The following is an 11,155-nucleotide window of genomic DNA, read 5'->3' on the forward strand; positions in this document are numbered from 1 at the left end:
CGTGAGGGGCGGGGCCAGGGCAGCGAAAGGGTTGGGTCACCTCCTCTACCCTGCGCGAAGCGATGGGATACCTGAGAAAACCCGCTCTCCCAAAGTATCCTTTACCACGCCAACCAAGAGACGAAAAAGAAAAAAAAGAAAAACTGTTTATTATGGTCAACAGCACAAATGGGAACCGGTACTAGTCCACTCCTGGACTGGGTCTACAACACCCAGGGTTGTGCAAATTTCCATCCTCCTTCCGACGGTGGCCTCTGCCTTGGGAGGGAGGATCCGCTGACCAATGATGTCTAGGAAGCAAATCTCCCTGGCTGGACTATGATGGGGATGATCTTTAGTCAGTAGGAAGACCTATGTGGTTCATGAAGCCTTGGCTTTTCGACGTTGAGTCCCCCAAAGGAGGGTGGAGATGGATAATGTGGTGGATCCCAGAATACCAAAGAACATGAGCAGTGAGAAGGAGCCCTGTGAATAACAGACCAAAAAAACTTCACACAGGGTTACACCAAGGGCTTACAACCTAACACCCAGTTCTTTCCTAGCATACCTGTCCCCTCACCCAGGGCAATTCTCTTATAGTTTCCTTCTCTAGGTGATTTGCATCAGCTCCTGGTCTTACGGCTCTCCTTTCAGAGAGGTACTTACTCTATGCATTTCTCTCATCCCTAATTAGAAGACCTAATTCCTCACCTGGCGCATACACTTGTAGCCACGAAAGCCTTCAGCACAAACACACTGCAAGCGACCTGGACCATCAGGTGCACAAGATCCGTTCTCAGGACACATTTCTGGGAGCCAGAGAAAAACAGAGAACGCCACTGGATTTCATTAGGTATGTTTCCCAAATATCTCCTTCAACTTAGATTCTCTCGACTGTTTCTAGGTCAAAGGTAGAGAGGAAGGAGTACAGATAATCAGAACATTGTCATCATCATCATCATCATCAAATTATTTTAAAAATATTAACAAAAGGTTAAGACCTTTTCTCTCCGAGGGGTTAAAGCTTCAGAAACCCAAACAAAAGACACTTAAGCAACTTTACTGTCTTTCTGATCTAAATCGGAGAATACAAGAGAGGAAGGGCAGTTTCTGGAGGGATGGAGGTGAGACAACATACCTGGGTCCCCAGTGCTGTTGCAAAGGTTCCTTTGCTCTTGGCAGGTTTGGTTGTTTATATAAGAAGTGACAGTATCCCAAGCATTAATACCTCCAGGACAGTTGACATCTTGTGGCAGTATCCTGAACACAACACAGGCAGTCATAATATGCAGCCTGAAGTTGCTGAGTTCACAGCACTGCCTCTCTTTGGTTCTCTCCCACACCCCACACCCCTTACTCACAGAGTCTGGAGCTGGGTAAAGCCACGGAAGGTGTTGGTCAAGTCACCCTGGAGGGAGTTTGCCTGCAGGTCTCTGCAAAGCACACACTGTTAGCACTGTGCTCTAGGAAAACACCTTACTTCCATTCACACATGAATGTGTGTGACTGGTAATCCAGTGTGTTTCTGGACTGGTAATCCAGTTCTCATTCCGAGTTGTCCAAATGTAGACAATATTTAAACATCCTTTTAGGAGTCCATCCTCAAAGACTTTCCCGTTAACCCTTTGCCATAATCACCTTTTGGGAAGGATAATTAATGACTTACATGATGATAGCAGTATGTGCCTGAGGAAAGTATGGACCAGGGTCCTTCAGAGAGCAGTTCTGGAGATCCAGCCTGAGGAAACAGGTAATCAGGAAAACTGTGTGTCTCTCCCCTTCATCCAAGGTAAGCTAGTACAACCCCCTTATCAGCTAATATTAATTGAACACAGCTGTGTCAGGGCCACAACCTAGGTAAAACATCTGGTAGATGTTTTAATCCTGCATTGTCCAATTAAGTCACCACTAGCAACATGCAGCTACTTAATTTAAATTTAAAAATTTCAGTCTTTCATTTGCACTAGCCACATTTCAAGTGTTCAGTAACCACTAAGGTGGTTAGTGGCTACTGTATTGGAAGGTACTGATACAGAACATTTTCATTGTGGCAGAAAGTTCCACCGGACAGTACCGTCCTTATCAGTATATCTATGCAACTGTGCATATATTGAAAGAAATTTGTTTATTGTCAGGATTAGTGAAACTCACTCACATTGTAATACTATGATTCTCAGATCCACAAAAGGCCATCATATGGGAAAAAAATTCAAGTCACATAAATGAAAGTTTTTTCCAAGTGCATTTTCTACCACAGATTGGATGGATGTAAACTACTGGATATTAAGGTCCATGCCACACTATTTTTTCTTCAGTATCTATTGCTGTCTGTTCCTTTATTCTACAAATATTTACTGAGTGCCTACTAACTGCAAAATTTCGGAGAATTAAAAATAACATTCAGTATCTTAGCTTGCAAGTGGCTTACAATGTAGTAGGGGAACAAGACCATCACCAAAAATAAAAACAACATTAAATTAAAATATGAACAGTATATAAAATTAATTTGAGTGGTACAGACACTAAGGATTAGAGGAAGTAAAAAATAAAAAGATATTACTCTGGTTTTAGTAGTAGGGAACATTCACAAAAGATGTTAGAATTAAAGGACAGATACGTTTTAATTTGGTGGAGGAAAGCAATTTTAGGTAAAGAGAGAGGTTTGAACAAAGAAAGAAAGATGGAATGCTTTTGGAGGTAGGAGAGTCTGGCTGCTGCCAGACCCTCATGAAGGGTTTGGGTGGACAAATAAATGAAAGTAATGCTGAAAAGGTGGGTTGGGCCAGTCTATGGTAGTTTCTGGTTTGAACTTTATCCTAGGGCAACAGACAATTATAAGTCTAATTTTAAAGCCAGAGAGTAATAAGGGATAAAAATTGGTTTTCAGAAAGTTTAATATAAAGAAGTATTTAGGCAGATGAGGGAAAGAGAAGAATGGAAGCAAGACATGTGACATTTTGAGTCTGAAGTGAGGGTGCTCTGAAAGAGGAAATGTTTAACAGGAACCTAGAGGTACCCACATGTATCTGGAGCTTGGAGAGAGGTCAAAGGAAACTAAAAGAGATGTAGTTTTGGGAGACACCTGCATAATGGTTGAAGCCATAAGAGGTTGATTCTCAAGAGTGTAAGAGGAAAACAATGCAGAGACTAATCTGCGTAAGGGGACAAGAAGAGAAATTTGCCTCAAAGACAAACACGAATTAATGAGACGGGGAAGAAAACCATATTCCATAGTGTCCTTCAGGCCAAAGGAGTCATTTCATGCAGACACACAGTAAATAAGCCAAAGAGTTGACAATAAACAAAAGAAACAAGCTTAAAAATTGCTAAAAATTATGACTTTTATGCATTTCAACCAGGAAGAACCACAGGCTTGTTTACTTAGCCAAAAATGCTATAACAGATTAAAAAGTCTGAGACTCATGGTTTAGATGCCTCCAAAACAGGCACGAATATTTATCTCAAAAGCCAATCAGGCAAGCCTTGAAGAATTTGGTTTGGGAACTCTTTTCCAGCATCCAGGGATGTCTTCTCCTCCCTCACCCCAGGATGGTGCCCTTCCTATTCAGGCAGCAGCGGGCGTGCAGCATTAGGTCTGATGTCTGCTTACAATAAAGAGCCACTTCTGACAAATTTTGCACACTTCCTGGACACTGGATGCATATCTGCAGAAGAAAGAAAACTATTAGGACTCCAGAAAGAAAAGCCAAGAAAAAAACAAGGATCAAAAGTTAACTGCCAGTACACCCTCCAGAATTCCTCTAACACAGGGCGTGGACGTGTCCTACCTCTTTACGTCAGGTTTACTAGAAGACGCATTTCTTCCCCTTGGAACCAGGCGCCAAAACAGCGCACCAGAGAATTTCTGTACCAGATCTTGTCCAGGGAAGGACCTCATCTTTGAGAATTACTATTCGGACATATATATTATGCCCTCTCTAATGACTTCTCAATCTGCCAGCCCCGATTTGGCGGGTGTAAAAGGACTGCAGGTATACACAAAGAACTCATCAAGCATTACAGAAAGTACAGTCCTGCCAACGCACGATATACGTCATTCGTACGCTGTTAAGCTTGCACAATGGCCAGAGGTCTCATTTGTAGAAAGAACGACTTAAAGTTATTCAACGATTTTAAGGTGCAAGGATGTCAAATTTAGAAGGTCTCTGGACGTCGGCAAGGAGAAGGCGCTGGGAGACAGCGGCCTGAGTACTCGGAGTGGGAGCTGGCTGGGCTACGTCTAGGGAGGCCCCAGGGACGAAATCGAGGCTGCGCGGAAGCAGAGGAGTGGGGAGAGCCGAGGGCCGGCAAGCAACTCTGTTTCAACCCAACCTTTAATTTGCTTCAGTACCTCGGGTAGCGCCAAAGCCCTTTCCACGCTCAGAACGAGGAGTAGGGCTGCAGCCCAGGGCACCACGCTCGAAGGACTGTCGGGCCCGCGAAGGGCCATTTTCCGCTCCCTCTGTCCTTCTTGGCTGATCGCGAGATTTGCGCGTGTGGCCCCGCCTCCCACCGTGTCACGCCCTCGCCGGGGCGTGGCCTAGTCTGCCAGGCTAGTCCACTGGGCCCGTCGGGCCGGGGAGGGCGAGGGGACACTGCTAGTCGCGGAGGTCAGCGCTCTTCTCTATGTGCCCCAGTCCTCGTTCGGGGTGACTGACCACCCCCTTCTCCTTTTCCCCCTTAAGCGAAGGCCTCCCCGTCACTGCTCCCTCAGCCCCGTGTTCCTTGCGCTTGGAGCCGGAGTCGCGTATCCGCAGCGGCTGAGGGTTAATCCATTTGCCCTCAGTAAACATGGCGGCGCGGCGACGTGGCCGGGCAGGGGGCGGGACCCCGCTGTCACCCGGTTTGGCGCTGGGGGGCCGGCTCTCAGGCGGCTGCCGGACCCACGTGTGGAGATCCGGCAGGTGGGCCGGACTGGGGCGGGCCGACAGGGGGTGGGCCGGAACACAGAGGCTCGGGAGAGTGGCGTCAGGGTGGGAAGGGACGAGGAGGGGAGGGGAGGGGAGGAGCGGAGAGGTGAGGGGCGGAATGGGCCGGCCCCTAGAGTGGGGGCCCGGGAAGATCGGAGGTGCCGGCGACGAGGTGGTAGTAGTCCTGCCGCCTCGCGTGTGGAGGGAAGGAGAGAAGCCAGGAAATAAAGAGGGTAAGGGTGATGGAGGAGCGAAGGGCGAGGGGCAAACCCTGTCGGGAAGGGACGAGCCGGAGCACCCTATCTCCTTCAGCTCAGTCCTGAAACCACGCGGCGTCCTGTGTTCTGGCGAGGAGGTAGGGGCGGGATAGATGCTTTCCTAACTCCTCATTTCTTTGCCTTCCCAGAAAAAGGGAGCGATGCAGATTTCGGGAAGAACCACGGGACCGTCTTAGCCTTGGCTGGGCCACGGAGGTAAGGGAAAGACGAGCGCTGTCCCGTGGTGGCCCGGCGCCCCGACCGAAGGGCGCCAAGCGAGCCCCGTGCCGGGAGGGACTGAGTGTTGGCTTTGGTTAGGGTTAGCAGAAGCTCATCAAAGCTAACCAAAGCTCGTCTTCAGTAGCCTGGCTTCCCTTCCACCTACCCCCCAGGTGTCTGGAATCTCCTGAAAGGATTTACCTTCAGAGGGCTGGCACATTTTCTAAGGCATTAGTAGTTACTAGCATTTTAATGAGGGCCCCTAAAGCCTTTCAGAGCTTGAGGAATTCCAGGCACAAAGACAGATTTTTTTTCTTTAGTAATTTACTTGGGAGCTATGCAATTTTTTAAAAATTAATTTATTTTATTTACTTTTGACTGCATTGGGTCTTTGTTGCTGCGCGTGGGCTTTCTCTAGTTGCGGAGAGCAGGGGCCTCTCAGTGCAGTGGCTTCTCTTATTGCGGAGCACGGGCTCTAGGCACACGGGCTTCAGTAGTTGTGGCGCGTGGGCTCGGTAGTTGTGGCTCGTGGGCTCTAGAGCACAGGCTCAGTAGTTGTGGTGCACGGGCTTCGTGGCATGTGAGATCTTATTGGCCTAGGGCTCGAACCCGCATCCCCTGCATTGGCAGGCGGATTCTTAACCGCTGCGCCGCCAGGGAAGTCCACAAAGGTGGATTTTGAAGGCATCTTTTTGGGAAGGTTTATCCTTCAGTGGCACCTTTGCCTTTTGCAGGAGTCAAAGCAATTCACTTTGTGACCAAAGTGAGAGTGGAGTTAGGGTGGTGAAGGATGATTCTCTTTCTTGTCTGTGTGTACCTTGGACTTTTTAAAAGAGTCCCACAGCCTGCTGTTTGTGCCCTGTGTGTTAGAGTTTTAGTGAAACAAGTTATCTCTTACTTTTGGCTCCCCTCTTATGCAAATCCATGGGATTTAGATCAGTGTACAGTTTGTTGCTGTGTTGCTGTTGTGGTTGTTTGGCCACGCCACATGGCACGTGGGATCTTAGTTCCCCTACCTGGGATCCAACCCATGCCCCCTGCAGTGGAAGCACAGAGTCCTACCACTGGACCACCAGGGAAGTCCCCACTGTAGCAGTTTTAGAAGGCCACCATCCTGTTCTTAGAATCATGTCTAATGAAGCCTTTGTTACTGGGTCAGGTTTTTCCTGTCTTGCCTGGCTCTCTCTTCAGCCATCCAAGGGAGTTCTCTGCATCTCATGCAAATAGAATCCACAGGAACCCTGCCAGTTTACCCCAGCAGTAGAGGGTCTCCATTTCTGTACATCTGTTTTCCTGTCTATACTTGGACCTTTTTTCCTTTCTCCAACTACCTGCCTAGCCGTATCATTAGCGCTTTACCTCTACACAGTGTTATGTGCACACAGCAGTCATCTTTTCTCCTCTTAGTCTCTGGTAGTTCCCGTCACCTCCTTCACAGTAATAAAAACTTGCCAAAGAGGACTGAGAAAACTCAAGGTGTTGCAATGCACAAAGGCCCAGGGCCTCTTTAGGTTAAACCCGAGTGGCCTGTAGGGAACATTGTTCTGGGGACTAACATTTGTGACTCAGTAGAACATGTGATTCAAGAGTTGCCAACTCTGATTTCCTCTCCGTTGGCTCCAGGAGGTTCAGAGTTCAGGACTGGTTTGCATGAGGTCATATCTCGCCAGCCAGGCAACATCTGTCCAAGAACACAGTGTAGGAGAGCCGAAGACAGCTAGGCTGATCTTTCTCCTAGTGGACAAGGACAAAAGACATAGTTTATATTCATCTCTCTCTAGATTAGTTGAAATTTAATCTTTGCTTCAGGAGTGACTGACAGCAATTAACACTCTGCTCCAGCCCTGGTTCTGGGAGCAGTGAAGGAGGGGCTCCTGGTGAATTACCTGTCATACCTACTGACAGCATTGTTTTTTCTCTCTTGTTTTATATCATGCTGTATAACCCTAGGGAACTAGAGAGTGTCATATAAAGTACATAACCTGAGACATGGTGTTTTGAAAGTGATAGGTATGGTTACTTATTTATTATTGTTAACGTTTATAAAGTACATAACACACCGCTGGCTTATATAACAGGTGTTCAAAAAATGTTATCTAACATCGTATTAGGTTATCTAAATTCGTGGGCCTCAGGGTGTTTGTTGGTAAATGAGGGGGTTGCAGTAGTGATCTCTTAAGATTCCTTTAAGTTTTGACATACTGTGATTTGGTCCTTGTTCTGAGGATAATGTAGGTATATTCTTTGAGGATTAGTATTTCTTGTGCAGGAGTTAGAAAAGCAACTTTCCCATCTCTCAGCCACTCTTTTCTAGCTCCCCCTTGCACACAGTGCCAAGTGTGACTTACAGTGAAAGCCTAATCCCTCTAAGAATGCTATTGAATGTGAGCTCCCTGCTCCCCATTCTGGAGCCTCTAGGGCCGAGCTGAAGTTTGGGGGCTGTAGGGTGATAGGGCCATTTGGTCCACAGCGATTGGTTCCCTGAAGGGTCCAGAACAAATAGCTGCTGAGCTTCCCTCTACTCCCAGTTCCTCACCTCACCTCAGCCACTTATAGACCAGATCCTCAGCCTCTGCCCAGCTGCAGACACACAGCTTCTCCAGGCAGCTTTGATTCAGAGCAGGGATTGCTTCTTGAGGTGGGTGTCTGCGCCCGAGGGAAGGACCACGTTCCCTGCCTCTTTCTCTTGCCCGCAGCTCCCTGGCTGCTTTGCTTGTTTCCAAAGTGCCCCTGTAATTGTAACTCTGAACCCCTGGCTCCAGCATGTTGCTGTCTCACTTTTTTTGTTGTTGTTTTTTTTTTGTTTTGCGGTACGCGGGCCTCTCACTGCTGCCGCCCCTCCTGCTGCGGAGCACAGGCTCCGGACGCTGCAGGCCCAGCGGCCATGGCTCACGGGCCCAGTTGCTCCGCGGCACGTGGGATCCTCCCGGACCGGGGCACGAACCCGCGTCCCCTGCATCGGCAGGCGGGCTCTCAACCACTGCGCCACCAGGGAAGCCCCCGTCCCACTTTTGAATGGCACCACTCTTCCTGGGTCTCCTGCTGACTGTGGTGTCATAGGTGGAGGAGCTGAGAGGTGGGTGGCCGGCCTTATTTAGTAGGTGTTGGGAGAACAGAGTGGTTGGCCTGGGGTTGCCTGAAATGGAATTTGGCGCTGCCGTGGAGGTGGCCTCCCTGGTGATCAGGGTTGAGAAGGGCTGCTGTTCGGACGGTGACACTGAGGGTCACGGGGGTGCAGGTACTGAGGCTGGGAGAGTGGAGGAGGCCATGCTGTCATTCGTCTCTGTTTCTTCCCCCCGGCTGGCTTGTGGCGCCAGGCTGGGCTCTGCTGGCTTAGTACATTGTAATGACTGGGTCTGTGCCTGCAGGGGGGGGCAGGGAATTCTGAGAAGAACCATGGGCTAGAGTTGATTTTTCTTTCACTGCTAGGGTGGAGACCTAAGAAGGTTCTTAAGTTTCACAGCTGTGCACACCCAAAAAGGACTTGGCCAAGTAGTTGTCTCCCGGCCATCTCAGTCTGCTGCTTCCTCCCTCCCCTCTCTGCCCTACCAAACCCATATCAGTATCTCCACACCTTCAAGGGCTGCCACGGAGCTGGCTGGCCCAAATCTGATGGGTGTGGGATGCACAGGCCCAAGGGTGGGTGGCCATGAAGGCAGGGTAGGCCTGACTAAGAGCCGCTTTCTTTGCAGCTCACCCGGACAATGTCACTTGGTGGTGGTGGAGGACGGTGAGACGGTGGCTGGGAGTCAGATTGTAGCCACTTGCCTGCCACTGCCCAGCCAAGGGGCAGCCCAGAGCCCAGGAGCAGCAAGTAGCTGCAGGTCACAGACACAGAGAGGGTATGAGTGTGGCGGTGAGCACCTCCGCTCCCCTCCCCCTAGCCTCAGACACCAACATGGTCGCATCCACCTTCTCCCTGGTGGACTATGTGGTCTTTGTCCTGCTGCTGGTCCTCTCCCTTGCCATTGGGCTCTACCATGCCTATCGTGGCTGGGGGCGACATACCATCGGCCAGCTGCTGTTGGCGGACCGCAAAATGGGCTGCTTTCCTGTGGCGCTGTCCTTGCTGGCCACCTTCCAGTCAGCCGTGGCCATCCTGGGCGTGCCGTCCGAGATCTACCGATTTGGGACCCAGTATTGGTTCCTGGGCTGCTCCTATTTCCTGGGGCTGCTGATCCCAGCACATGTCTTCATCCCAATCTTCTACCGCCTGCATCTCACCAGTGCCTACGAGGTAGGTAGGGAGGAGCACATAGGACCCCCAGGGTCAGGGGTGGAGAGGAGGAACAGGGCACCTAGGGATCTGGGCCCCTGGATCTCCTTTGCCTGATGAGAGTGACAGGGAATACACTGTGTGTTTATAAGTTCTCTCTGGTTGAAGTTGGGCGGGGTGGGAGTTGGGGGAGAAGAAGGGTGCTGTGCTGAGTGGGGCCCAGAGTGGATACGAGTTGGGTATTTCCTCTGCTCCTAGGTTTCTTGAGGGAAGTTGTGTGTGAATTGTTGGGGGTGGAGTGGAGAGAAATACCTTTTTATAAAAAAAAAAAAAAAATCTACTCCTACCTAGTACCTGGAGCTCCGGTTCAATAAAGCTGTGCGGGTTTGTGGGACCGTGACCTTCATCTTCCAGATGGTAAGTGGAATGAGGATAGAAACTGAGCCTGATGCATGGTAGGGGGAACTGGACTTAGGCTTGCTGAGGCAGCTGGAGCCTTCCTTGCTCTCAGACTAGCAAGATTGAAATTCCTGCTAGCCCCCAGAGGCATCCTGCTTCCCATTCCTTCCAGTTCCGGCACAGATACTATGGTGGCAGCAAGCCAAACTTTGGAAGAAGGGAGAGGGGGCTGAGCCTAGGTGAAGGGAGGCCATTGGGATATTGGAGCTGAGGTCCATCTTTCCTCCTCTCTCTGCCCACCCTCATCTCCTCTTCCCCTCACATTCTCTTTTCCATACCCGACAGGTAATCTACATGGGGGTTGTCCTCTATGCACCATCATTGGCCCTCAATGCAGGTGAGGAGTCACAGCCCCTGACTCCCAGCCACAGCAGGCTGGGAAGAACCTTTGGGAGGGGCAGGTAGAGGAGAGTGTGCAGAAAAGAATCCAGCCTTGCCCAGGGTATTATTTCACTGCCTGGGCCCGTGGCTGGCCTCTACTAGAGGTGGAAAGCTAATCAAACATTACCAGGCCCCATCTGATTGGTTAATCAACACCTTTTGGTGGAGCTTTGCAAACTTTTTTTTTCCGTTGTGGTAAATGATTTATAGCATCCTTAATGACTAAATGCTTCATATCTTACCAAGGCTTCTCTGGCTTCTCTGCTGGGAAACCCTCCTCGGGAGACAGGAATGTGACTTTTATCTGTTTACAGTGACTGGCTTTGATCTCTGGCTGTCAGTGCTGACCCTAGGCATTGTCTGTACCGTCTACACTGCTCTGGTAAGCGCAGTTAGTCTTAGGGGAGGGAGAAGAGGTGGAATTGGGAGGGAGATGGGAGGAAAGGGAAAAGATGGGATAAGATCAATAGGTGGGTGGTAGATGAGATAAGAATATAGGTGAGGAGAGGGCATGACCTTCCAGGGTGCTGTGAAATGGGATGTAGGAAATGGGATGGGCTTATGGTGGGATCTTAGGGGAGGGAGAAGAGGTGGAATTGGGAGGGAGATGGGAGGAAAGGGAAAAGATGGGATAAGATCAATAGGTGGGTGGTAGATGAGATAAGAATATAGGTGAGGAGAGGGCATGACCTTCCAGGGTGCTGTGAAATGGGATGTAGGAAATGGGATGGGCT

The 11,155-nt window shown here is 49.7% G+C and overlaps 2 protein-coding genes across 2 annotated transcripts in view; one reads left to right on the forward strand and one right to left on the reverse strand.

Annotated features, from left to right (window-relative positions):
- Positions 1–126: 126 nt before the first annotated feature.
- ATRAID (all-trans retinoic acid induced differentiation factor) lies at positions 127–4,656 on the reverse strand. The gene is made up of 7 exons (XM_024764545.1): positions 4,331–4,656; positions 3,523–3,644; positions 1,646–1,717; positions 1,341–1,412; positions 1,118–1,239; positions 691–788; positions 127–465 (listed from the first exon to the last, which is right to left on the reverse strand). The coding sequence occupies exons 1-7, from the start codon at positions 4,427–4,429 to the stop codon at positions 361–363; spliced, it is 690 nt and encodes a 229-aa protein (XP_024620313.1). The 5' UTR covers positions 4,430–4,656; the 3' UTR covers positions 127–360.
- Positions 4,657–4,989: 333 nt separating this feature from the next.
- The window catches only part of SLC5A6 (solute carrier family 5 member 6), a 17,285-nt gene continuing 11,119 nt past the window's right edge, over positions 4,990–11,155 (forward strand). The window contains exons 1-6 of the mRNA XM_024764523.1: positions 4,990–5,122; positions 5,296–5,362; positions 9,058–9,602; positions 9,933–9,998; positions 10,326–10,377; positions 10,736–10,803. Of these exons, the coding sequence (XP_024620291.1) occupies positions 9,210–9,602; positions 9,933–9,998; positions 10,326–10,377; positions 10,736–10,803 (579 nt within the window). The 5' untranslated portion in view covers positions 4,990–5,122; positions 5,296–5,362; positions 9,058–9,209. The remainder of the gene's footprint in view (positions 5,123–5,295; positions 5,363–9,057; positions 9,603–9,932; positions 9,999–10,325; positions 10,378–10,735; positions 10,804–11,155) is intronic.

This window comes from Neophocaena asiaeorientalis, unplaced genomic scaffold (genome assembly GCF_003031525.2).
Source record: "Neophocaena asiaeorientalis asiaeorientalis breed wild unplaced genomic scaffold, Neophocaena_asiaeorientalis_V1.1 scaffold345, whole genome shotgun sequence".
Classification (NCBI taxonomy): Eukaryota; Metazoa; Chordata; class Mammalia; order Artiodactyla; family Phocoenidae; genus Neophocaena; species Neophocaena asiaeorientalis.